The 26,813-nt window shown below is 50.5% G+C and overlaps 2 protein-coding genes across 9 annotated transcripts in view; one reads left to right on the forward strand and one right to left on the reverse strand.

The window, feature by feature from the left end:
* C13H12orf43 (chromosome 13 C12orf43 homolog) overlaps nucleotides 1-7,031 on the reverse strand; it is a 27,488-nt gene extending 20,457 nt beyond the window's left edge. For 2 of the 5 annotated variants that reach the window (XM_084819807.1, XM_084819805.1), the window contains exons 1-4: nucleotides 6,509-6,928; nucleotides 5,702-5,841; nucleotides 4,788-4,833; nucleotides 2,002-2,100 (exon numbers count right to left, since the gene is read on the reverse strand). In XM_084819807.1, coding sequence (XP_084675933.1) covers nucleotides 2,002-2,100; nucleotides 4,788-4,833; nucleotides 5,702-5,841; nucleotides 6,509-6,834 — 611 coding nt within the window. In that variant the 5' untranslated portion in view covers nucleotides 6,835-6,928. Of the gene's footprint in view, nucleotides 1-2,001; nucleotides 2,101-4,787; nucleotides 4,834-5,701; nucleotides 5,842-6,508 lie in introns of all 5 variants that reach the window. The other 3 variants (XM_084819804.1, XM_084819808.1, XM_084819806.1) reach the window with 3 other exon arrangements.
* On the forward strand, nucleotides 6,978-26,106 carry RNF185 (ring finger protein 185). Of its 4 annotated transcripts, XM_084819812.1 has the most exons (8): nucleotides 7,071-7,180; nucleotides 13,885-13,996; nucleotides 14,681-14,895; nucleotides 17,266-17,284; nucleotides 18,292-18,404; nucleotides 20,178-20,232; nucleotides 21,996-22,113; nucleotides 23,174-26,106. In XM_084819812.1, exons 3-8 carry the CDS (start codon nucleotides 14,723-14,725, stop codon nucleotides 23,269-23,271), a joined length of 576 nt encoding a protein of 191 aa, XP_084675938.1. In that variant the 5' UTR covers nucleotides 7,071-7,180; nucleotides 13,885-13,996; nucleotides 14,681-14,722; the 3' UTR covers nucleotides 23,272-26,106. The 4 variants fall into 4 exon arrangements, with proteins under 4 accessions (XP_084675937.1, XP_084675938.1, XP_084675939.1 ...); XM_084819811.1 differs by lacking the exon at nucleotides 13,885-13,996 and having other exon boundaries at nucleotides 6,978-7,180; XM_084819813.1 differs by lacking the exons at nucleotides 7,071-7,180; nucleotides 13,885-13,996 and adding an exon at nucleotides 7,238-7,325.
* The last annotated feature ends 707 nt before the right edge of the window (nucleotides 26,107-26,813 follow it).

Here is a 26,813-nt window from a genome sequence, read left to right on the forward strand (position 1 = left end):
TAAAACAGTCCCGTGTCAGACCAGGTGAATCTCTGCTGCCAGAGGATTCCACACGGTGGGTGCTACCACCACAAGGCCCTGGACAAGGAATAAGCAACTTCAGAGGGTCTGGGGGCCAATTTCCACCCCCTGGAACCCACTAGGGGCTGCACCGTGGCAATTTGGCAGTGAGAAAAAAGTTCAACTTTTGCTTTAAAAGCAGGCATGTGGAGAGAACATGCCTTATTTTAATGCAAAGCTGTGCTACTGGAAGCCCCAGGGGAGAGCATTTTCCATCCATACAAGGTGTGCATGCCCCGGCTCCCTTTTTTTAAGGCAAAAATGTGCTTTTTTCTTGCCGTCGCCACTTGCGGCTGCCTGCCCCGCTTCACGAGGCCAGGGAACCTGAAGTGGTGTTGTGGATGATAAGCAGAGCATGCAGTGATGAGCCCAGGTCCCAAGCCATTGGGAGCTTTGAAGGTTAACATGAGCACCTTCCATTGAGCCCAGAAACAATCCAGCAGCCAGCGGAACTCAACAAAAACAGACAACTGTGGCCACTCTGTACAGATGTACGCAAGGAAGCCTTTGAATTGAGGCAAGGAGTGGATTGGGGGGGCATTAAGGCCACAAGAGTGAACAACAGATCTCACCCCCAGGGCACAATCCACTAGGAAGTTCATGTGTGCTAAACAAGGTGAGATCCTAAGAAGGGGGTGGGGTGAACAAAACACCCACAGATCAAAGAGCCCAGGCCCCATTTCTCATGTTAAGAGCAGAAGTGTCCTTTGGTGACTCTGTATGAAGTCATACATACACTCAAGCATGTAACTACCACAAACCAAAGCTCACATGCTCCGGAGCAATAAACAACGGCACCGAGGCACATGTCATCAGAGTCCCCCTAAAGACTGAGGCCTGCAGGTCGGGTGTGCTCTTGGACTCAGCCCTGAACTTGGCTGCCCAGGTCTTGGTGGCGGCCAGGAGTGCGTTTGCACCGCTGAGGCGAGTGCACTAACTGCACCCGTTCCTAGAGATGTCTGATCTGCCCACAGTCACACATGCCTCAGTTACACTCTGTTCAGACTACTGTAACGTGCTGTACATGGGGCTGCCTTCAAAAACTGTTCAGAAACTTCAGCTGGTCCAGAATGCTGAGGCCAGACTGTTGACTGGGGCCAGTTACAAGGAGCAACTCTCTTGTTACAGCTGTTACCAGTCTGCTCCTGGACAGGGTTCAAAGTGCTGGTTATGACCTATGAAGCCCTATACGGCTTCAAACCAGGCTACTGAAAAACCACCTTCTCCCACATGAGCCTGGTCAGTCCTTAAGATCTTCTGGAGAGGCCCTTCCTTTGAGACCGCCACCTTCAGACACGTGTTTGGCGGCGACGCGAGAGAGGGCCTTTTTGGTGGCTGCTCCCAGGCTGTGGAACTCCCTCCCAAGGGAAGCTAGGTTCACTCTCTCTCTGCTGTCCTTCCACTCCTGTGCCTTGGTCGGGGCGGCCTCGTCTGCTTTTCCCCACTTGGGGCAAGTGAAGCACTTTGTGAGCTGCTGCTCCCCGGCTGGACGGGTGAGTGATGTGCTAAGTCAGGAGGTCCGTGCTAGCCTTCAGGAGGCAGAGCTTTGGAAGAGGGGATGGGGCTGTGTCTGAGCCCCTGCAGGCAAGGAGGACTGGCCTGTAATGGCTACCCTATTTTATTGTGTTGTTTTATTGTTTTAATCAATTTTAATTCTGTAAGCCGCGTTGACATTTTTTTGGTAGAAAGGTGAGGTACCAATCAAATCAAATCAATCAATAATATGTCCTGTGCTGCTTCCCTTCAGGCACAGGCGTTTCCTGGAGAGTACAGATATTCCAGCCTTTAATCTGGAATATAAAATGTACCCTAAAGAATTCCTGTATAAAGGTGGCTTCTACTTACAGCTCTCAGAAATATTCTTTTTAATCTGGGAAAAGCTCTCAAAAAGCCTCTATGTCACACCAAAGAACTATGGTTTAATAAAATATTTGCAGCTACCTGTCCAGGATGGCTCCCAGTTTCTTTGCAACGTGTGCTCGAAATCCAGATGTGGTCTGCAGTTCATTCCCATCCTGCCCGTGATCGCTGACCCTTTCTCTGTTTCAGGTGAATAAACAAATTAGTGCTTTTGGAGGCTGACCATCATATCTACTATTGTGGGCAAGAATCCCTTAGAAGTAATGGAGTAGCACTCATAGTCAACAAAAGGGTGGGAAAAGCAGTACTGGGGTACAATCTTAAAAACGATAGAATGATCTCAGTACGAATCCAAGGCAAACCATTCAGCATCACAGTAATTCAAGTCTATGCCCCAACCACTGAGGCCGAAGAAGCTGAGGTTGATTGGTTCTATGAAGACCTACAACACCTTCTAGAACTAACACCAAAAAAAGATGTCCTCTTCATCATAGGGGATTGGAATGCTACAGTAGGAAGTCAAGAAATCACCGGGATAACAGGCAGGCATGGCCTTGGTGTACAAAATGAAGCAGGACAAAAGCTAATAGAGTTTTGCCAAGAGAACATGCTGATCATAGCAAACACTCTTTTCCAACAGCACAAGAGGCGACTCTACACATGGACATCACCAGATGGTCAATATCGAAATCAGATTGATTATGTCCTTTGCAGCCAAAGATGGAGAAGCTCCATACAGTCAGTCAAAACAAGACCTGGAGCTGACTGTGGCTCAGATCATGAGCTGCTTCTTGCAAAATTTCGGCTGAAATTGAAGAACGTAGGGAAAACCACTAAACCGTTCAGGTATGACCTAAATCATATCCCTGATGAATATACAGTGGAGGTGAGGAATAGATTTCAGGGATTAGACCTGATAGACAGAGTGCCTGAGGAACTATGGACGGAGGTCCGTAACATTGTTCAGGAGGCAGCAACGAAATCCGTCCCAAAGAAAAAGAAATGCAGGAAAGCCAAGTGGCTGTCTGATGAGGCTTTACAAGTAGCTGAGGAAAGAAGGCAAGCGAAAAGCAAGGGAGGAAAGCTATGGCCAACCTAGACAGCATAGTAAGAAGCAGAGACATCACCTTGCCGACAAAGGTCTGTCTAATCAAAGCTATGGTTTTCCCAGTAGTAATGTATGGCTGTGAGAGCTGGACTATAAGGAAGGCTGAGCGCCGAAGAATTGATGCTTTCGAACTGTGGTGCTGGAGAAGACTCTTACGAGTGCCCTGGACTGCAAGGAGGTCAAATCAGTCCATCCTAAAGGAAATCAACCCTGAGTGCTCATTGGAAGGACAGATAATGAAGCTGAAGCTCCAATATTTTGGCCACCTAATGCGAAGAGAAAACTCCCTGGAAAAGACCCTGATGCTGGGAAAGACTGAAGGCAAAAGGAGAAGGGGACGGCAGAGGATGAGATGGCTAGATAGCATCATGGATGCAATGAATATGAACTTGAGCACGCTCCGGGAGAGAGCGCAGGACAGGAAGGCCTGGCGTGCTATGGTCCATGGGGTCACGAAGAGTCGGACACGACTGAACGACTGAACAACAACAACAAGCAAACAGGTTCCTTTGCCTTAGAACAGAGACACAGGAATGAACTTGGCAACTGGAATGATCCAGCCAGAGGCTGGTGCTGCAAGAAGGCTTGTCTGGAAGGAAATTATTTTGGTGGCATCTCATTACAGTCCCTAAGGACGTTCCCACGCACGCGTGCTGGCACCAACTGAGTTTGACCAACACAAGGCAGGGAGGTATAAGGAGCAGTCTTTGAACTTGCCTAAGCTGCAGTGCTATGTATGCTTCCCTGGGGCAAAGTCCCACTGAATTCAGTGGGGCTTACTTTTCAGTAGACATGAATAGGATTGCACTACTAGTTTTGAAAAAAGGATGCAGGAAATTACAGAGCCTCTGCTCCTCTGTTTAAATCACAAAAAGCAGCTAGATGGGCATCTGAGCCTGCCTAGCTGACTTATCTTTTGGTGGGCAGGGAGGGAACTGGCCATAGGATTCTGCAGATGCTGGCCTCTCCCCTCCCCACCCACCTGTACCTCCCCTTTTCTCCCTATCTGATGAGGTCATAGTTGTAACCTTGTCAGAGAAGCTTTCCACAGCAGCTGGGATGGGGTGGGGGACGTTCCACTAAGCTCAGTGGGATGTACTTCTACGTCAGAACATGCAGGCTTGCAGCCTCTGTGTGTGTCCAAATCAGCACCTCTGGGGACTCTACTACAGCCTCCCCCAACCTGGTGCCTTCCAGACGTGTGAGACTACTGGGAGTTGTAGTCCAATGCATCTAGAGGGCATCAGGTTGGGGAAGGCTGCTCTACCTGTTCAAAAAGCAGGGACAGGATTGCACCATGGAAGGCTCCTGTGTCAAAAACACCTTGCCCTTGGAAAGTTAGCATGTCAGAGAGAAGGGTTGCAACCTCACCTAGTTTTCACCTAGGTTTGTGTGTATTTGTGTTGGCGGTGGGAGGGAAGGACGGCGCATTCCAACCCACTCGAGGCAGGTAGTATACATTATTCTTATGAATACGTAGATCAGGTCTTAGTTTCTAGTAAATATAATTAAGATCAAAGAACACAAGAAGCTGCCTTATACTGAGTCAGACCATTGGCCCATCTAGTCCAGTATTGTCGACACCGATGGGCAGCTTTGGCTCTCCAGGGTTTTAGGCAGAGGATCTTTCCCAGCCCCACCTGGAAATGCTGGGGATGGAACCTGGGACCTTTGGCATGCCAAGCGGGGGCTCTCTCACTGAGCTACGGCCCCTCCCACTGTTAGGATCATCAGTTAACTTTTAAAACACAAAAGATACCTGATGCTAGGTTCAGCTGATGTCAACTTGCTCTTCTTAAAGATACCTGCAAAGGAAAAAAGAAGTAAAAAAATAACCTCAGAATAAACAAAGCTAGAAATAGCCACCAGATGAAAGCTCCGCACACTGAAATACATTCATGAATAAAAATAATTGTTCAACATAAACTGGATCACGTAAAACAGGGGTAGGCAAACTGTTGTCCTCCTGATTTGTTGACAACTCTCAACAAGCTCAGCCAACAGTCAGGAATTGTAGGAGCTGTAGTCCAAAACATCTGGAGGGCACAAAGTTGTCTACCCCTGATGTAAAGCATGCTGGTGATTATGGTTAAAATCCCGGAGAATAGTCATATAGTAGCTTTCCCCAGTCTGTTTTGGACTTCAGCGCCCATCAGCCCCAGCCAGCAGTGTCAATTGTCAGGAATGCTGGGAGTTCCAATCCAAAATTACTGGAAGGCACCACGTTGGGGAAGGCGGCCATAAAGCATGTTCCCCTAGAGAAAGCGGCCCTAGTGCAGCTTGGCAAGGGAACAGGTGGGCCAGTCACTGGCGGTCACCAGAGGGCCTCCCATCGTGTATTTTGCCCCTTCCCCGTATTCCTGCCCTGTGCCTCCCACCCCCCACCATTAGAGCTGGTGTAAGTTACATGGTCTGAGTCCTGGCTACGAGGCTGTTACATGAAGGTGTCCTGTGTGTCAGAAAGTGATGGAAGAGCAACCTGGAGGTCAAAGCAAGGCGTAGGGGCTTCGAAGGAGCACGGTGAAAGGCAGGAGAAATGGGAGCAGTGGGGGCACGCAGACGACGAGCAATAACATCCGTAAATCGGCCTTCCCCAACCTGGTGCCCTCCCAGCGTGCTGGACGGCATCTCATCTCCAGCCAGCCCGGGGACGGCTGTCGCAAATGAAAATACCTGTGTGGGAGATGCCTCTCGTGAAGGGAGGATCATGACCAGCTGCGCGTGCGACAGGAAGCCACCACAGGCGCGCATCCAAGTTCGCTCTCCAGAATTTATGGCTGAATCCCCCTGATCTTGAGATCTGCTGGGGAGGCCTTAGGGCAAGCGCGGGAGAGAGGCAGGCTCCAACCGTGCCTGGCGCAGGGCCTTCTCGCCAGCGGCTGTTAGCGCGAAACAGCTTCCGCGGGGAGGGCCTTTCCCTGCGCCGGCCGCTGCGGCGTCCCCTCCGCGCGACGGGCGCCGGGCTGCGTTGGCCTGCTTTCCCAGACCCCGCCGGGAGCTCTGGCGCCCGCCCGCCCGGGAGGGCCCCCCGACGTCAGCGGGCTCGCTTCCAACGAGGCACGCGCGCGCCCGGTCGCGCCGACAGCCAGACCCCTGCGCGCCTCGGGCGGCTGGGCCGAAAGCAGCGGCCCGACCCCTTCCGCGCGGGGGCCTCCGCCGCAGGCGCCGCCGCCCTGCGAGCGCCGAGCGCGGGAGCCCCGCCGAGCGGGCTCCGCGGCGCGCCCCGCCTCCAGCCCCGCGCTGCCGGGCCAAGCGGCGCTCGCTCAGGGCGGCCGAGGGGCAGGAGCAGCCGCCCCCGCCAGACCCTCGGCCGGCCGCTCGCCTCGGCCGCGGGCCCTCCTGGCCGCGGGCGCCGGCGCTGCGGTGCAGCCCCTCCGGCGGCCGCGGCTTGCTCGCGGGCGGCCGCTCGGCCTTTCCCCGCGGGAGACGCGGCCCTGCAGGGGCTCCCGGCGCGCGCGAGCAGCGCCGGCGCCTCCCTACCGCCGGCGGGATGCCGCAGGGGCGCCGGGTCCCAGGCAGCCTCCCGGAGGCGCGCCCAGGCCGCCGCTGCAGCCTCCTCCTCCTCCTCCTCCTCCTCGCCGCTGCTGCTGGCCGCCGCCATGTTGGGCGCCCCCGCGGCCGCGGAGCACCCTGGGGCGTGTAGTCCGCCGCCCGCCGGGGCGGGGCGGGCCACAGCGGGGCTCCTCCCGACGCTCCGCCGCCTGGGCCGGGCCGGGCCGGGCCGGGCCGGGGGGCGCGGCGCGAGAGGGGGCCCAGGCGGCCGCCCCCGCGGCCCTGCAGACGTCTGGGCCTGCCACTCCCGACATCCCCGGCCTGGGGGATGATGGGCGCGGTAGTCCACGGCGCCTGGGGGGCCTCGGGCTGGGGCGGCGGAGCGGGGGCGGCGGAGCGGCGCCGCCCCGCCTGGCCCCCAGCCAGCAGGCCCCGCTCCCGGGCCGGGGCCGAGCCCTGAGGGCGGCCGCCGGGCGCGCTGCGGCGGGACTCTCGCCGGCGGCGGCGTGGGCGGGGCCGGCGGCCCCTTCCGGCGCGGGCCGGGCTTCCTGCTGAGCGGGTCAGGTGACGGTTGCGGCCGGGCGCGGGGACGGAGGCGACGCCGGAGCTCGGCAGCCGCGAGCCGCGGGAGGCGCCAGCGAGGACCCCCGCGCCGGCCCGGTGAGCGCGGCCCGGGGCCTGCCCCTGGGCGGGCCCTCGCGCCTGCGGCGGGAGGGCGGGCCCGCCGTGCGGGGTCGGGGCCGCCCAGCTCGCCTCAGGGGCCTCCGCGGGCAAGGGGAGCGGCGCGGCTGGCGTGGAGCATCAGGTAGTCCTGGCAGGGCTGGCGGTCTCCTGCCCTTCTGGCGGGGCTCCCAGGGCGCCTGGCAGCCCGCCGCTGGGGACGGTGCTGGGCCAGCGGGGACCGCCGTGGCCGGGCCCAGCAGGGCTCTCTTCTGATGGAGGGCGAGCCTGCCGCTGCCTGGCCGTTGACCGCGGCAGCTGGATGCAGCCTCCCCCAGCCTGGGCATGATGGGCGTCGTGATCCAACACATCCGGAGGGCACCTGGTTGGGGAAGGCTGGCTGAATGGAACTTCCCTGGCCTGGGGTCGAATACCAACAGAGACAAGCTGCAGGAGGAAAGTGACTTCACGCCTGGCATGGGAGGTTCCAGGGGCGTTATTCGACAGGCCACTGCTGGAAGACAGAATGCTGGGCTTAAGTGAGCCTTTGATCTGCCCTGGTGGGGCTCCTCTGAGGGAGTGCTCCACTGTGAGATGGGGGAAGAGCTACTAGGTTAGACAGCAAGATTAGACAGGTTCAAGGAGGAAGAGAGATCTGTCGATGGCTAAATAGAACCTCCATGTTTGGGGGCAGTGTAGATCTCTGAAGACCAGTTTCTGGAGGAGAGCCACCTTATGGGCTTCCCAAAAGTATCAAGGCAGCACTGCTTGAAAGCAGACACTGGGCTAGTATTTCAGGGCAGAACACCTTCTCAAAGTGGTTTGCCATAAAATCCTAACAGAATTAAAAGATGAAAAAAATCCCAATAATAACAATTTTTTTCACTCCACCAACACTAAAATAGCAGCGACAGTTAAAATGATCACTTGGAAGTGTAGACTAACATCCTTATTCAATTAAAAGCAGCTTTTAAATGTCCAGGACTCGGAGGGTTGAATCGTATGGGTTGCAACCTCTTTAGATGGAAGCCTCTGAACTTGGAGGCTTCTGTGGATCCAGTGCCCTGCTGGGCCACTGCTGGCAGGGTGGGAGGAGGGATGGAGGCAGTTTTTGCTTCTCTGTGCTCCCGTCGTGGTGTTTTCGCTGTAGATGTGCCTCTGAGCCCATCTAAACGAAGTGCACTGGTGGGGCTGGGGTTGGAGAGGCCATAGGATTTTTCGTATCCTGACCTGTCCTGTCCCCTTCCCTTCCCTTCCCTCACCTCCTTGCCCTCCAGCACATCCCCTTTCAGACCTCTCTGAGGTCGCTTTTGTGATCTTGGAAAGCGGCCTTTGCTGTTCTTTGCACAGCGGCTGCTGTGGGGAGAGGGATCGGATACTGGAGTTCCCATTCAAGGTCATAGCAGTGTCTACAGCCTCAGAAGGGGGACTTCAAAGAATTGTACAGTCCCTGTGATGCTCTCCCAGGACCACAGGATTGCTCTGTTGGACCCATGTAAAAACAGCCAGCAAGGGAGCCAAACATACTTTCTGTGGGGACTTCCACAATGATGGGGTACTGCTGAAATGGCTTTGTCTCTTGCGCCCACCACTGTGATGGTCTTTACTGGTGGGCACCTGTGCAGGGCCACCATGGCCAATCTTGAGGCCTAGGCAAGCTCGTGTAGATGCATGTGAACCTTCCAATAGCCTGATCCTGAGCCAGTTAGGGCTTTAAAGCACATTACACCAGCACTTTAAATTTGGCCTGGAAATGCATAGGCAACCAGCGCGTATGGAACAGAATTGGTATTATGTGCTTAGATCGCTTGGGCCCCACATGCAACTAGGCGGCTGCATTCTGCACTAGTTGAAGCTTCTGAACCATCTTCAAAAGCAGCAGTAGAGTGGATTGCAGTAGACTAGTAAGCGGTTTGTCTGTGATTTTCTGCAGAGTTCCCCATTTTTCTGTCTCAGACATTGAAGCATTGCTTCACATCTTGATGCATGCATCCATTCAGATGCTCAAGGATTTCAAGACTGCTTAGTGGCAGATGAAATGTGCTGTGTGAATGGACCTTAATTCTGTCTCTTTGACGTTGTTCATAAACTTGTGTGTAAATGCCGGTGATTTGTTCTTCCTTTGTGCTTCTGCATTTTCTACACATTCAAAACCAGAGCATTTTGCAAAGTCTGTTGGTTGAAGCTGCTTTTAACAGCAGATAATGTGGAAATTTTAAGTTATTGGAACTATTAAGTTAGTCTCATTGACTTCAAAAATCGCTTTGTGTGTGTCTCAGTTAAATACCACATAATCATTAGAGATTTGCAGCACAATTGTACGCATATTTACTGTGTTTACTAAGTCCCACAGTGTTCAATAGGGCTTTTCTATGTAAGTGTGTATTGTGTTTTTTTAACCCCCCCCTCTGACATGTTGTGCAGATTTCCTAGTTAATCTGCTTACGCCTTTCTTTACCATAGATGTACTATTACATAACAATTCCAGACATGGAAAACAATACACATGCATTATGTAACTGGTTATATTAGATTCTCTTTCATTTTCCTGTATAGGGGAAAAATGGATATTAAAGTTTTCCTAGTAACACATTGTTAACAGTTTGTTTGCTAGAAGAGCGTGAAAATGAAATATACAAGAAAAATCTTGGGGTTGTGGTGGACAGCTCAATGAAGATGTCAACCCACTGTGCAGCTGCTGTAAAAAAGGCAAACTCCATGTTAGGCATAATTAGAAAAGGAATTGATAATAAAACTGGCAATATCATACTGCCCCTATACAGATCGATGGTGTGGCCACACTTGGAATACTATGTCCAGTTCTGGTCACCACACCAAAAAAAAAAAGATATTGTAGAGCTGGAAAAGGTGCAGAAAAGGGCAACTAAAATGATCAAGGGGGTGGAGCATCTCCCCTCTGAGAGAAGGTTACAACAGCTGGGATTGTTTAGCATGGAAAAAATTTTCGTCATGCGGAAAAATACGCAAATAATTATGGAAGTATTTACATAATTTACCTTGGCACGTAACATTTAGCTTATTGTCTTCATTCAATGCTTCCTCAGCAGAAACCTATGTATTTTCCTATGAATTTATATGCGTAAATTTTGGGAAAGTAAAAAAAATCATCCTGAAGTCCACGGACTCCTGTCGGTGGCCTGAGGGGGTTGAAGTCCATGGACTCAGTCCGCGGCCTGAGGGGGTTGCTCTGCAGCGGATTCCGCAAGTCGAATTCTTAGAAATCTGAGCTCATTTTAGTCTGTCTCAAATTTCTCCAGCATCCCTATTCCCAGGTGATTATATTAAGGTTTCTCAAATGTTATGTAGCTCTACCCTAAGTTGTACATTTTCTGAGCAGTGCTGGAAAAATATTTCAGACTCCTGATGTCCAACCCTGCAAAGAAATTAAAAAAACATTGCAAACCAGGAGTGTCAGGATATGAGTTTTAGGGAGCAATCCTATGGGGATAGGCGGCAGCCTCCGAACTCAGAGGTGACTGCTTAGCCAATGCAGGGTGGGAGGAGCACTGCGGGGATCGTCTCCTCCGTGCTCCAGCCGTCCTGCATTTGCATCTAGATTGCAGATTTCGGCTGTCTAGCTGCGGGACATTGGAGCGCAGGGTGGGGAGGCCGGATGGCACATAGGAAGCGTTGTACCAGTACTTCCGCACTCCCCGCCCTGCCCCCGGGAATGCCCCGTTTTGCCCTGCTCTGCTCTTACGGGCGCGGAGCACAGGGACAATCCGTGCCACCTACGAGGTGGCGGGGGAAGGGTGGGGAGTCAGTTCCTGGAAACTGACCAAGCCTATGGCTGTTGAGCCACTATCTAGCGGCCATGGGATTGCGACCATAGATACTTAGCTGTTCTGCCACCTGATACTTTTTTCAGTCCAATCCATACTTCAGGAGAATTGGCTGGCTGAATGAAGTATTATGTCTGTTTGCTTATTGCCAATTTTTCATTCAAAATGTGCTCAGGGACTTCGCTAGAAATGACTGAACTACTGAAAATCTGCAGAGCTCAGAAGTTGCATCCATTAGGGCTTGCTAGCTGATTGCAGGGCTGCCCTTTGGGAACCTCCAGCAAAATGATGTAACTGAATGAAAAGAGTTCTGTTGAAACAGATGTCTCCTCTTTCCCACTTGTTGTGCTCTGTGATGTGGTCATGAATCCTCTCTAGGTCCACTGTGGGATTGAGTTGCTGTGTGTGAAAAGTACCTTTTTGCATGAGTTGATGGGAGATAGGGGGTCTTCCTTTGCTGTGTGTGCTTTTCCTTGGGCATCTCTGCAGAGAAAACGGGCAGAGGGCAGAAAACGCACCTCAGGTAAGTTAGGCAAAATGAAGCGATGGTAAGGAGGTGATTCCGTCCTAGGATCCATCGACAGCTATTGAAACGTTGATTCTCTTGTGGAAGGAGCTATTTTTCTCACACATCCCAACGTGTCTACAAGGGCTGGAAGCTTTAATGTGCCTAATTGATTAGATTCATCAACTTAAACTTTAATTAGTAATTTACAAGCAACAGGCAAAGTTTAATTAGTGAGCTGAGTGCTAAGGGCACACTTCGTTAATTTGTGAGGTTCCCTTGGTTCTGGTGTGTTGCTGTAGCCGGGAATGAAAGCGAGAGGCTTAAAGAAGGCCTTCCCTCCTAACAATGAGTATAGGTTAAATCATAAGTTATCTTAGTTTCTTTCAATATCCCCAGCAGGCACCTATGAATGTAGTAGATTAATTGAGTAGTTGGTTAAAAGGCAGGTGATTTCTCATTTAAAATGGTTTAGTTGTTTGGCAGCTCCATGTTTTATACATGAAAACTGAAAAAGCCAGAATAAATTGTTCCGCCTTGGTTAATTGTTACTTGTTCTTGGCTTTTGAATTAAAATATAAGGTGGAAGCTGTTGTAATTGATGGGCAATTATGTTGTTTTTATACCCTGAATTATAGTAGTCTTGTGGTTGGCGTGTCTGTGATGGTGAGGTTCCGAGGATCTTCACGTTCATGGAGTGCTTTTCAGGTCCAGATAGAGTAGACTTCCCCAACCCGGCGCCCTCCAGATGTGTTGGACTGCAATTCCCATCATCCCCAGCCAGCATGGCCACCATGGTCGCATGGCAGGATTGGGGAAGGCTAAATAGAATAAAAAGGAGTGGGAAAGGGAGGAACTGACTGAGCACATACCCTAAATTGACATGACCCTCTGTCATTGAATCTGCTTCTGTTGGCACAATAAGAGGTCAAGCTTTACAGGCTCTGTGTAGTGACCTAAAGCACCACCCAGGGGATCCTCTTGCACAAGCGCCTTGTGAAATGAGTCTTGTGAAGTTCCTATCATTTCATTGTGAGCTAGACAGGCGAGCCACCCAGAGGACTTCACCCCCAGAAAATGGAGACAGGCAGACCTTTCCCAACTGAATTCAGATGCTGTTCTACTTGGGTTTCCTAGACGAACATGTTCATGCTCTTAGCTGGAAAAGTAATTTAAATATTCAGATATCTTGTGCTGCTGGAGCAGATTGACAGTTGGCCCCCTCAATGAATTGCTGTGGGAATATTCCACTTCCGTGTTATTCCTTAGCTCTCCAATAAGCTGGCCTTCTGTAGGCAGATGAGATGACAGACTTAAGCAGTCGCTTGGAGACCATCATCAGCATTTTGGCTTTCTTCTGGATGTGTGTTTTTGCTTTTCTGTTCCTGCCTCAGAAGTGATTAATCCAGGCTTGTCAATGGTCGCATGCCTGGTTGTCTAGGGCAGAAGTTCGTCCAGCTGTTTGGGATTGCGGCTCCCAGAAGCCCCTGCCAGCCTGGCCAATGGTCAGGAATGCTGGGAATTGCAGTCAAAAACATCTGCAGATCTACTTTTTGCCCACCCCTCAGCTAGGGCAAATAGGGATGGCCTGCCAGGGGGTGAGATGAGGAAGCTTTACAGATAAGCTGCAAACAGATCAGCCATGCAGAGGCACTTGGGAAGGCGGCTTTGTGAAAGTGCTTGGAAGCTAGCAACCTTTGTCTGCTTACTTGCAAGACTGGATGAATCCCTGGAGCTCTGTGGTCAGCAAGAGCTTGGTGAAGATGGGTTCTGGCTGCTCACGCTTGGCATCCCAATGGTCTCCCTTCCACAACTCTCTCGAGATGGGGAAGGCCAGGGCAGCTCAGAGCACTGGCTCACCCAGTTGCCCTCCCAGTCGGAGGCCTAGGAACAGTGTCTTACATCAGCGGTCCCCAACCTTTTTGGCACCAGGGACCGGTTTCGTGGAAGACCATTTTTCCACAGACCCGGGGGTGCGTGTGTGTGGTTTCAGGATGATTCAAGCGCATTTATTACTTTTCAGTAATAGGCTACGTAAAGATTTACGTAGCCTATTACATGAAGAACAGGGACGCAAATGGCGTCCGCATAGCAGATGCCATTTGCATCTGAGCAGCTGGAGCCGGCCAGCAGCTCCACGGACTCGCTGCGGAGCCAGCCGGGGCCGGCGAGGATTCCACGGGGGAGGGAGGGATCGCTTCCCCCCTCCGTGGACCCCGCCGACCCAAGGTAAGGGGGTTTTGCACACCCCTATGCTCACTCCTGCTGTACGGCCCGGTTCCTAACAGGCCACGGACCAGTACCGGTCCGTGGCCCAGCGGTTGGGGACCCCTGCCTTACATGACAGAAGGAAGACGTTGTGCCATTGCCTCACTCTTCCCCATTCTTGTCGCAAGGCCATCTTGCCTGGGAAGAGGAAGGGGAGCTGCGCCAGCCTGCCCTGCCTCTAGGATTTGGAGCCCTTGGAGCTGGCTGCCTCCCGTCTGAGCGGCCATGAGGCATGGCCAGGTAATGTTCGCACCTGGGCTTGTGGGGCCATTGTTGCATCTCCCCCCCACCTCTCTAGTTTTGTGAGCTCTCTCCCCTCTCTCCGCCTCCGTGCCCATTCTGTGTAATCGCTCCTCACAGCCTGCAGGACAAGGTACTGACTGACGGAAGACATCCTGGGTTTCTTGACCGACTGACCCAGTCCGACAAGTTGAGAGTAGAAAAGGAAGCCTTTTAAATTGTGTGTTGTACATTCTGTTTAGTACTCGAAACTGTGGGTAATTCATTTGCTTTCCGCGCTTTGCTAAGCCCATCCTTGGGTTTGGCTCTGCCAGAATATTGCTGCTCTGAGCCTACTGGGAAGGGCAAGGTATAAATGTACTACTACTACCACCACCACCACCACCTTGTGGTTAATTTTAGGGATCATTCATAAGCTTCTGTGCTGAACGTTTGTGGCAGAAAGCAGCTGGAGCTTGGTTAAAACCCAGTGGGAGGCTGGATCTTACTCTGGTCCCATAAGTGCTGGGTTTTTGCTCAACCCATGCAAGATTTCTCAGATTGATTTAGGTCAATCTGACCAAGACCTGACCTAAGCGCTTCCACTGTACAAAAGTAGCCGCTAGTGACACATCCTGCTTATGGCCAGATTTGCAAAATAATATAACGGTGTCCTCTAAATTCTTTCTTTATTGCACGTTTCAGTTGTAATAAAAATTCTTGACTGGGCCTGATCAGAAGCCAGGAATGGCCAGCAAAGGACCTGCGGCTTCTGCTTCCCCAGAGAGCTCCAGTGCTGGCGGGACCAGCGGCAACAGCAGTAATGGGGACAATGCGGGTCAGGATAGCACTTTTGAGTGCAACATCTGTTTGGACACTGCCAAGGATGCTGTGATCAGCCTCTGTGGGCACCTCTTCTGGTCAGTATCTTGCTCATGTTGTTCAGTCATTCATTTGGTGTATAGCCCAAAGACTTTGAGTTGTGTACATAAGTATTTTACATTAAAAAGGGTGGGGGGAATCCATGAACTCCTTGAACAGCTGCTCTGTGTCCCTCCAGCTGTGTTCCTGAGGAGGGTGCTTGTGTTTCAGGGACCCCTGGGTAAGAGGCAGCACATCCCCTCATATCTCCCTCCCCAGCAGCATCCCTGCCAGCCAGGTGTCAGCTGGGTTGTCAGGTGCTAGATGCCAATGCCAGGTGTCAACCTCACTGTTGCCCCCAAGTGCAGCAGTGGACTTGGTCTCCATAGGAAGAATGAGTGGTAGCCATTGAGTCCTATGGGGACGTAGGAAATAGGTGCAGTTGCAGATACAGTTGGGGCAGGCACTAGTCACGGGGTGGGGGGGTGTCTGTGATCTCAGCTTTTGTCCAGGATGTATCCCATTCACATTGTCCATAAAACTCGCTGAGAACCCTATCTTCATAGCCCCACCTCTTCATTTGCATTGCCCCTCCCTGGGCCCAGTTTTGTGATCTCCCCAGCATGTGGCAGAACCCAGGGACTGGCTCTTAAATGTGCAGCATTAGTGCAGTCTTAGTACTGTACAGCTGTTATTGGAAAAATCACTCTTCCAAGCTGAAGAGCCCTTAAAGTAGGGGTGAGCAACTTGTGGCCCTCCAGGTGCTTTGGCCTGCAACTCTCACCATTGGTTATGCTGGATAGAGCTGATGGGAGTTGTAGGCAAAATAATATGGAGGGCCACAACTTGCCCAGCCCTGCCTTAAAGCAAAGCAACAATGTGAGTAGTAGACAAGAAGGAGTTTCACACTGGATGACAGGCTGTTGGTTGCTGCGGAGGCAGTCTAGGCTGAAGGGGGCACGCACGGTGGTCACGGTGGGAAAAGGAGGCTGCCTCAGGCCTGGTCAGCCTCTTGGTCCAGTCTTATTTCTTCTATTATTTCTTAGTGATGCTTCTGTGCCACTGAATACAACAACATCTCCAAGCAGTCTTCTCTACTGCAACTGCCAGCAGCTGCCCAAGATTGCTGGCAGAGAGCGAGGCCTGTCCCAGCCTTTGCTGTCTGAGATCCTGGAGAGGCCGAGGATTGAACCTGCTGGGCTGCTGCAGGCAAAACACGTGCTCTGCCCCAGTGCGGTGATCCATGTTTGATTGGACCTTGGCCTGCTGTTCTGCAGCACTGCCATGGGCTTCCTTCTCTTAGGTGACTCTGGTAGGAAGAGAGTTCCAGATGTGCCCTTAACTTTGTGGGAGTCAGCAGCCATCTTGCTCTGGCCATGTGGGTTTGCACTGTGAACTCCCATGCTCCCGGCATAGGTGTGTCTTTTTTCCTTTTACTGAATGAGGTTGCTTGAACTGAAAGCTGAGCCATCTCTAGGTAGAAGTGGAATGGATCATGCCACTTCTGACTTGTGCCCATTTGCAAGTGTGTGCCTGGCGAGGCATACAGTAGATGTTCTCTTTCTCTCTCCTTAGAATTGCTGTAAGCATCAGTCACTCCTGTGACATGGGAGATGTATTTGCCAGCTGAAAGAGAAGTCAGTGGGCCAGATCTCAGAGGACAGAATATAAATGGTTCCATCTCTGTGCACAGCTACTCATCACATTGCCACAGAAATGTGAAGCTGCTCTGCTTGCTAGGCAGCCATACTGGAGCCCTGCTGGGGCGGGATCCAGAGGCAGACCAGCTGCACAAGCCACGCAGCCAGTGTAGAGGCGCCAGGGGAGCAGCCTGGCCCAATCCAAGAGGAGCACCCCAGGGTGTCTTGCAGTGCTTAGGATCCAAGAGTTGGGCTCCACCATTCCCTGAGACTTGGCAAGGAATCCTGGGCTGCCCCCTTCCCCCTGAATTGTGCAACAGCCACTCAAGGAGCTTGGGCAGCACCGGGGGGCTCAGCTGCACGTACAGTTCAAACTGCCTGCTCCACTGCTCTCAGTGGAGGGTGAAAGGGTGAAAAATGCACCCTTTTCATTCATGCTGTTTGACTTCGGTAATCCAGGAGGATTATAAGGCATTGCTCTGTGGAAATTGTTGTGGAAGATCCTGTTTTTAAAAAGGTGAGGTTTACCTCAATCTCTTGGTCCCATTCAGCCATGTGATCTACATGTTGGAGGGAATAACTAAGAAGAGAAGCAATTAAAAAACAAAACACATCAACTCTGGCTGCTGCCCTTTTAAATGTGGTGGTTGTTTTAATATACGGTTGTGGAACCTGCCTTGCTGGATTCCAGTCTCCGCGTGCTCACATGTTATGCTAAATGTATTCTGATCTTTCCCCCTCCCCCTCTGCTCTCTTCCTGGCCTGTGAACGCTTTGGGGATCCCAACAGTTGGCCTTGTTTACACCAGGTAAGGCTGGTTTTCTTTTACTTTGTCTTTCATCAGCTTCTCTTGCACAATCCACCTCCTCAGCTCTCCAGGGGTTTCTGAAAAGGTGCAATATCCCTTTCCATTCCTAAATGTACTGTGTCAAATCTCCCTAGGGCAACCCAATTTGGTAATTAATGTTAACATGCAATTGCTTGCAATCTGCTAAGAACATCAGAAGAACCCTGCTGGGTCAAGCTTGTCTAGTCCAGCATTCTAAGCCCAGCTAGTCACCAATGGCCCACAACTGGGACATGAATGCAGCAGCACCCTCCCGTTTGTGTTCCCAGCAACTGGCATATGGAGCATACTGCAGAGATTTGGGGTCTCTCCATTTTATTTGTAGGATGTTCCTATATGTTGCAATTAGATGTCACAATGTAATAATAACGATGATAATAATTATGAATGTTATCATAATCAGTTTTGGGGTGTTAAGAGCATTTTGTGTACATTCTTTTGGCAATCCCTACAACAATCCTCTAAGATAGGTCAGTATTATCCCCATATTGCTGATCAGGTCACTTAAGGGCCATTTAGCAGATTCATGGCAAAGGTGAGGTTTGAACCAGAGATTCCCATCTCCTGTCCTGCATCAGCTCTTGTATGGTGGGATGTGGTGGAGAGGTAACATCTTCGTGAGTGGGTTAAAGCCCTGACGTTAGAGCCACAGCTTGTTTTATGTTAGAGCCTCACCCCCCCCACACACACACACTCAAAAGTAATGAAAACCACAAAAGTAGTAAGCGTCTGCATACCATACAAGAATGCATTAAGAATTGTCCTGAAGCGTCAGGAGCATCAGCAGCTCCCTGGCAGAGGAAAGAGCTGCTCATTGTGCCCAACCAATTTTGAGCCTTGCAGATGATGCACCCGGTGACATTTAGCATCCATGTAGCACTTCTTGTTCTGTGGTTCGTGCAAGATGTTCTTTCATTAGCTCTCCTCTTGTGCGTTACTCAATTTTGTTCTTGTTTTCTGCCTTTCAGTGGTTAGAGACCAGGCCAAATAGGCAGGTGTGTCCAGTGTGTAAAGCAGGCATCAGTCGTGATAAAGTTATCCCCCTTTATGGAAGGGGTAGTACTGGACAACAGGACCCCAGGTAAGAATGTTTGAAGTGGCTTCTCATAGGAGCAGCCGTCGTTTTCTTTGCTTGAGGAGCCCCATGTTCCCACGGAGTGGAATCTGTAGGAGTGGAGGAACCCAGGAAACGGCATTGTACTGAGTCAGACCCTGGGTCCATCTGCCCAGTATTATTGACACTGACTGGCAGTCATGCCTCTCCAGGGTTTCAGGGAGGATCCTTTCCTAGCCCTACCTGGAGATGCTGCCAGGGATCGAGCGGGGGACCCTTGGCATGTAAAGCAGGGCCCCCGCCACTGAGTCACGGCTCCTCCCCCATAGCCAATGTGTATATTTGGCGAATGTTGTTGCCAGGTTAGGTCTTCAGGTTGCAGTGCCCTTCCTAGTCTTATCTGTCGGAATCTACCTGCTTGAACTAAATCCAAGTCACCATTTTCTATTGTTCATTGTACAGGACACTCCCTACTACAGGCTTTTGTTCGGGGATGCATGCAATGTAATCAGACTGTAGCAACATGCAAGTGGAGAGCTTTCATTGTGGCATTCTGACGCCTTGCTCCTTTTGCTCTGCCTTGCCAGTAGGCTCACTGACCAAGGATCCGTTGGAGCAGTGGTTTTGAAATGGTGTTCTGGGGATTACACTGACCACTGTTTTCAATGATAAGAGTAGATATCATGGAATGAGAGTAAACGGTTAGGCTGCATGTTTGATTAAGGACGTATCATGTTAAAATGAGAGCGTAACTGTTTGTGGAACTTTGAAAGAATGGCACATCCCCCCAAAACTGAGTTCGAGGGGATTCTGTGCTCTTGGATGCCTCTTGGGGCTCTTTAGGGAGGAGATCAGTAATGGCCGGCACAGTTCCCTCAGTGACTGCTTGCCCACCCCTGCTGGTACATGGTGATGATGTCTGTCCAGGGCCCTAGGTGAACTCAGCCTGGAACTGCTGTGACTGGCAGGGGCTTCATGGTAGATGTTCGGGGGCTCCTCAAGCATGTTGCAGGAGTCTGGAAACCACAAGGAAACTACTGTGAGGGTTACCTGGGCATCCAGAGGCCTCTCAGTAAAAGAGGGCATCATTTCAGTACTTAGGTGCAGTGCCCTCTGGGTGTTTTGGACTGCTGCTCCCATCAGCATGGCAGTGAGGAGCAGTGAGGGGAACTGCAGTCCAAAATGTCCAGAGGGCACCGCGTTGGGGAGGGCTGCTTTGCTGTGTGCACTGATCTCTGATGCAGCAGCAATGGCCCTACAATGAACTGCGGTCCAGCAGCTGTTTTGGGAGGCGGATTTTGAGTTTTGCTATGGCAGCAGAGTTGAAGGCGGAGAGCTCTGATCTGCCTGTCCGGGGTGCGGTTGGCCCGGGAGAGCAGCGCGCTCGCACAGCTTCTCCTCACTCCAGGGGAACTTTCTGGCGGATTATGCCTCCCCTTAGTGAGTGAAGCTGGGGAGTGGACTCCTTTGGGATTCTCTCATGATCGCACCAAAATGTCTTATGCTGGCAGTGGTAGCCAAGTAACTTCGGGAGCTGGTCGGCATTCCACCACAGAGAAAGGTCTTTTCCTCTTATGCTCTGCGAAGTGCCAGGGACGCTAATGGCGCTAAATAAAAATAATTGCAGTAGTAGTAGTAATAAGAGCGGCAACAGGCTACTGCTTGAAGAGGGGAAAGGGGAAGAGAGCTCCCTCCTCCTGGCTGCACTGTGTAGCAGTGGGGGCGGGGAGGGCTTCTGGGGTGCAGTCAGTGGCCCAGTTAACCAGGGCTTGGCTTGACTGAACTGATTGTATCTTACAGAGAGAAAACGCCACCACGGCCTCAGGGCCAGAGACCCGAGCCAGAAAATAGAGGGGTGAGTAAGCTCAAACTGGCAGACTGGGGTGGACACGGACGGACGGATGAACTTCTGTTTCTCAAAAGTACATAGTAAAAATGTGTGTTGTTTCATATCCCTGTAGCTGTGAAGAAAAATCTGAAAACGTAGGCTAAAGCACTAAAAAATGGAAGATTGGAAGGTCTGCCTCTTGCTGGAAGACCACCTGTGGTTTTGGGACCTGTTTCCCTTCCCTTCCTCCGGGGGCCTGCTTGCCCCTTGAATGTCCCTTGAGTCCCAGTTCAGTTTCTGTAACGAAGGAACAAACCATGTCACTCACTGTCCCTTCAGCCATTTGTGCATACAAGATAAAGCACAAAAGTGAAGTCTGCTAGATCTGCATTTGCCTAGTTAAGTCAGCATTTTGATGAGAGCTATTTTGGAATCCACTTGCGGAATTTTGTAAAATGGATTTTGAAACCCTCTGGGTATGTGTATGTAAACATACTTTCATGATAGCTGCTATCAAGCATGCCTGTGATAACTGGGGATGTAGCAGGATGTGTGTAAACGTACAGTTTGTAGACTTAGTGGTTATAAATAGCAAAGCCTGGGTGGTTGGAGAGATGGGACAGGTTGCAGAATTTCCTGGTGCAGAGACAGGGAGCATGCATGACCTGATGAAATAATTGCATATTTCCATGTAAGTCTGCTTGGGGCCTCCAGAGCCTGCCCGTGGACCTCCTTGCTTCAAACAAACGTCTCTACTGGGTTTGCTTAAGGAGCGCTTCTTTCTTGGTGCTCCCTGGAGAGCTAGAGCCTTATTAAATCTGTTGCTGAACTTTGAGAGCACCTTTTTAGCACATGCTGCGGTGACTGAAGCTTCTGAAGCAAAGGGTGTGTCTTGCATTCCATTCCCCTGGCACGGAGGTGATGCTGAACTCAGCTTGTCAGGCATGCAATCAGATGGCCAGCAGAAGCTTTTTAGGCCATGCTGGAAGTATCAGCTGTGGTCTGTCCCAGGTAGTGAGAAATGGGCTCAGCTGTGGCGTTGTGGCTCTTTTGGCAACACTCTGTGACACACACGCTCAGTCAGGGGATGGTCAGGCTTTGATAGAAGACCCGCAGCAATGTCTTATGGTCTGTGTCATAGCTATCCACACTTGATCAGCAGAGAGCACTGTTTTGGGAGGCCTAGGGTAGCCTTTCCTAAATTTTTGATAGCTAGCCAAGAGGCACTTGGATTTAGGTTGAAAACACACTTTGCTCTTCCACCCCAAAAGGGCTACCTTCAGAGCATATAAGGGTTAAAATGACTGGCCCTGGGTGTTTCTGCATGAGTCAGTCACTGCTCCTCGTGGCACACCTTGTGAGTTGAAAGGATGCAGAGGGACAATAGCAGCCACCTCTAAGAGCCAAGGTTTGCTTCATCCTGGCCTGGAAAGTGATGGAATGATCCAGGCATGCAAGATGCAGAGACAGGGAAGAGTTACCTCCACACAGTGGAGGCTGACTGGAAGGAGGCAAGGACTGAGCAGGGAATTGTGACAAGACACAACAAGTGGGCGCTTTTGGCTCATGGGAGCTGATCTCGTTTTCTCAGGGCACATGATCAAGGCACGCGATTGGAGAGATCACAATGGGACGGTGTTTCGCTTTGCAAACTTGCACACTTAGGGTGCAATCCTCTGCATGTTTAGACAGAGAAAAGGGGTGTGCTCGGAGCTGAGGGCCTTTTCTCTGTCTAAACCCCTTTAACATAACTTTTTTTCCACATCCACATTTTTTTTTCCCCTTACCAGGGCTTCCAGGGCTTCGGGTTTGGTGATGGAGGCTTTCAGATGTCATTTGGAATTGGGGCATTTCCTTTCGGTATATTTGCGACAGCATTCAACATAAATGATGGCCGGCCTCCCCCAGGTATGGAGCACCCCAGCTTCACCAAAAAATGCGCAGCAGAACAGCGTGTGTGTGTTAACTAACCCTGTACACTTAATACTTAACTGTTCAATTAGAAACAAACCACCCTACCAGTCATTGGTTTCTCTGTCCAGTGTGGGCGTGAGAGATCAAAAGCAGCAGCTAGCCCATTGTGCTTCTGTTGCTGCTGGTGTAACGGAAGAATCTGAGTCCAGATTTTTCAACTCTGAATAAAGGTAGACTAGTTCTTTTGTTTTTAAAAACGTCAATAAAATAGGTGCTGCTTACCTTCTGTTACGTAAAAAACTGTGAACAAAACTGCTTAGCAGTTCACCCATGAAGTACTGCTCACCATCATGTTTGCCTCCTGGCAGAGTAATGGCAGGGCTCCATCTGGAGTAAAACCAGCTGGGTCACTTCTGGTGGCCCAGGGTCTGAAGAGGACTGGGCGGACTCTGGGGAGCAGTGCCCCCTTCCTGGGGAGTGAGCCAAGACCTTTTACAAAACTGCCACACAGCAAGCTTCCTGTGGCCTTTGACGTGCCTGATTAATGTGTGACCCCAACGTTATTGGTGCCACTATGGGAGGATTCAGAGCAAATCTAAAAATCTTTTTGGCTTGTACTGGACTAATTTTTACTGTCCACCATGTGCTATTGATGACTGTTCCTAAGAAAGCGCTCTTAAAATCAGCATCTTTCACTCTTCTCCCAGATCAAGAGAGGGTTTTCCTCTTGAAGTATGTCAGGTGTCTTTAAAAGAATGAAGGAGCACTTGATAAAATTTGATCTATGTAACAAAACTTCAATACCTGCTTCTTTTTTCCACGGCACCATCGGTGTTGCCTTGTCCTTCCTAGCTCAGCCCTTTTCAGGGAATCATGACAATCCAAACTGTAGGGATTTCCCATTATAAGTGGCAAGGGAAGTTTTCTACTGAAGGAGTAACTAGTGGGTTAATTCCATGCTTCAGCCTCTGGAACTAGAAACAGGCAGTGTTCAATTTGTTTGCTTGCAGAAGGAAAATAGATAATGTCTGTCTGTTCTTTTCTGCCTTCCCAGCTGTTCCAGGGACGCCCCAGTATGTGGATGAGCAGTTTCTGTCCCGCCTCTTCCTGTTTGTGGCCCTGGTGATCATGTTCTGGCTCTTGATTGCTTAACTTTGCTCCATACCCTATATTGCACCACAGTTTGTGGGGCTCTGAACAAGTCACAGACTGCTTCCTCTCCCTGTCCCATTGTAAGCCTTTTGGTGTCTGATTCAATAGCTAATGATGGGTTCCTGGGAACCACGGTGTTGCAGTGTGAAGAAGAATCTCGCTTATTACGCCAGAGATACAGAATTAAAAGTCTGTTTAAAAGCATTCTGCCGTTCAGCCATGTCTCATGCAGCAGGTATCTGGCTATAACTGGGAATGTAGCCTTGAGCTCTGCACTCCGAGAGAGGGAGTCTTGTTTGAAACCTTGTGCCAAGCAGCCAGAACAGGTGCCGGCCCTAGAGGGGGAGTGTGTGGTGGCTTGGAATGGAAGCTCCTGCCATGTGTCCCAGCCTCTTGCATCCCAACACCAGTGGAGGGAAGGCAGATCAGCTGACTGATGCTCCAGAATCCAGTTGCACGTGTTGCTCAAAATCCAACATGCTGCAGGAAATCTCTTCTTATACTAACAAGACTTGTGTAGAACATCTGGCTGAAGATGGTGTCACTTTAGGACTGTCCTGTTCCTGCTGTTATCCACCCAAGTGATAGCAGACCATCATTGACCTTTGCCAGTGACTTTAAAAGTGAAAGGATAAGAGACCCTTTGACCTGAAAAAGTCAAATACTTAAAATTACTGGAACAAGATGGGGCAAGTTTTCTCATCTCAGGGCTAGGGTAGGGCTGTTGGACACTAAAGGGCCCCTCTGTGGCTCTCACACTTCCTCACTGATAAAAGCAGTGTTTTCAAAAAGTTTGTGTAGTAGTTTTCAGCTTTTACTTTGGATAGATGCAGTTGTGTCATCCATAGCCAAACATGTTTTTCCACGTCTTGGAACAGCTTGATTGGGAAGAGGGGATGGCAACCTCTTCTTGAGTATCTCTGAGTATTTTGCAACACCCCGCCCCCCATTACAGTTTTTACTTAGTGATTTTTTTTGGTAGATTTTTAGCAGGGCATACAAGATTTCTGCCAGAGCAGAGTTTGTTCCTAAGCTCCGAGCCAAGTGGCCGTTAGTGTGTGAGCTTTTTTACATTACCAAAGATATTGTTTTGAAGGCTAGAACTTGGGCACAATCCAGGAGGAAGCTCTCCCAGACAAGCCCCATGGAAATGAGTGGGTGCCGTGCTCAAGGTGGCTTCAGTGGGACTCGCGTAAAAGCATTCAGGGTTATGCCAGAAGGTGAGTGGTTTGGAGAACAATGTACAGAGCAAATTCTGGTTGTGGGGGGGTGGGGGAGCAAGAGGAGGAATCGCTATAACCCATGCTGCACCCACAGGATGTGAAATACGAGGGTTCCTCAGTTTGCCTTTCTTGTAAATAGGAGGATGTCTCTGAAAGACTTCTGGTCTTGATTTTTATTTTGCAGTGGTTTTGATCTTCCCCACTGGTTGCTAACAAACAGGCTGGCTTGCTGAAAAAGCCTGACCGCAATATTGAATATTGGTGTAGGGGGCTTATTTTTCCTCTGGTCTGATGCCATGCCTGGGAATGAGGAACTTGGAAATACCTGAATACTGTCACAGTCCAAGTCAATACCATTTCCCCCCACAAGAACAGGAGTAAGTAAGGTGAAGGACCAGGCAGCACGTAAAAGTCTGACTTGGTTCATCCAAGCATTAATACACTTTCAGTGTTGACATGTGATGTGCAAGCAGATTGTATGACCCTTGAAAGCGCTGTGAGGTGTCTCCCTTTCATGTTAAATTCTTGTCATGGTTCCCAAAGGGTTTCAGGACCCATCAGCAAGCTCAGTCTTTCCCAACTTGGTGCCCTCCAGATGTGTTGGACTCCAACTCCCCGCATCCCCCAGCCAGGTTGGGGAAGGCTGAGCAAGGCAAAAGGCTGATGGGCATCCTCCTAGAGCCTGCAGAGCTTGGACTAGTTTTGGGGGGGAAGCAGCGCCACCTGCTGTCGACAAGAGAAGATTAAGTGAACGTGCAAGGGATTTCTTGCACTGCCTTTCTACTGTTTCTCAGAATTACGTACCATGGAACTAAAGCTGTATTTCAGAAATCACACTTCTCAAACAGTTCAATAAAAGCCTGTATTGCCACACATGCAAAATAAAACCTGTGGCAATTGGAAAAGAGCTTTGCAAGGTTTGATTGTCATGGATTTAAATATTAGATATGCCGTGTGCTGTTCTCTGCCATGGAATTTGGTCTCTTTAAATGTGGAATCTTGTACTTTGCCAGCTGCCATCTTGATGAGGATCTCTAGATGAATGGGACAAAGAACCCAGTCTGACTGTTAAGGAGCTGTGTTGGCCCAAGTCCTGCCGATATGAGCATCGCTTGGGCTGGTGGCATTTTTAACCAGGAAGATCAGACTTTGACTTTCCATAATTGACTGAAATAGCAAAGTCATGTGGCAGTTTACAGACTAATAGATCTATTGCAGTGTAAGCTTTTATGGACTGTAAAGCCCTCTGTTGAGATGTGTGTATTGAAATGGTCTCTGACTGAGGCGGAAGCTTCTGTAGACTTAATTTGTCTTGAAGGTGCCACCACAAGACCCACAGCTATTTTTGTTGCAACTGGACCCTCTGGAGTTTCGTATTTTACTGATGGATGTGAAACAGCCTCTGGATCCCCCCCCCCCCGCTTGTGTCTTCTCCCTCCCACCCCTGCACTGTGCTTTTTGTACTATATTATTTCTTCTCCCCCCAATCATGTATTCAGATTGCACTTGGCCTGTGGTTAGCAAAAGATGACACCACTGTGCAACACCATTGTTCACTAATTTTCACTGTTGTGAAAGTAATTTAGAATAAACACGTTTTTACATTATACTATGACGGTGTGGCATTCATTTTTTGTGTGCTGTTCTCTGTTGTGGAATTGTCTCTTGAGAGAGTAGGCAGTAGCTTTGATATGTGTAGCAGAGGCTTCACTTACTTCTGCTGGTATTTGGTATCTCCGGTTTCTCCTAGGCAGCTTTCCCTTACCTGATGCCCTCCAGATATGTTGGAATGCAGCTCCCATCATTCTGTCAAATGATGGGAGTTGCAGTCCACCACATTTAGAGGACTAAATGGGGGAGAATTGTTGGGTGTAATAATTGTGTTGTTGTATTAGCAAGTGTATGGCCATTGCACCTGAGGGGCTTCACTTACATAAAATACACTATTTGTTAGAAGGAGGGTTCCTGTGAAACAATTTTGGAGTAGGGGAAGAGAGGTAGTCTGGGGCAAAGAGGATTCTTTCCCCTGTGGCCTCCCCACTCATCCCTCCATGTGCTTCTGGGCTCCACGGAGAAGCTAACCCTGGGAGCAACTGCTTCTACTACAGTCCAACGGTTTAGCTGGGAACCCCTGGCCGTGGGGGGGGGGGCTGTTCCAGGGGCTGCTGTTCTGGTCCATGCTCCATGGACTCTGTTCTAGAGCCAGCTGCTGCTTTTCATCCTCCCTTCTCCCTGGGGAAGGAGCTGTGGCAAGCTCCCTTCTGGCTCGCAGCGTGACCCAAAGGATCCAACAGACGTGCCTCTTCCTCCACCTGAAGG

The sequence above is a fragment of the Heloderma suspectum genome, chromosome 13 (assembly GCF_057233095.1).
Source record: "Heloderma suspectum isolate Gila_16-S chromosome 13, 16-S_ref, whole genome shotgun sequence".
NCBI lineage: Eukaryota > Metazoa > Chordata > Lepidosauria > Squamata > Helodermatidae > Heloderma > Heloderma suspectum.

Bases quoted from the DNA above. Each gene is read 5' to 3' on its own strand.
- RNF185 (XM_084819811.1), top strand. From the start codon at position 14,723: ATGGCCAGCAAAGGACCTGCGGCTTCTGCTTCCCCAGAGAGCTCCAGT. The intron at 18,405-20,177 runs GTAAGAATGTTT...TGTATCTTACAG, and splicing joins ACTGGACAACAGGACCCCAG to AGAGAAAACGCCACCACGGC. The intron at 20,233-21,995 runs GTGAGTAAGCTC...TCCCCTTACCAG, and splicing joins CCGAGCCAGAAAATAGAGGG to GGCTTCCAGGGCTTCGGGTT.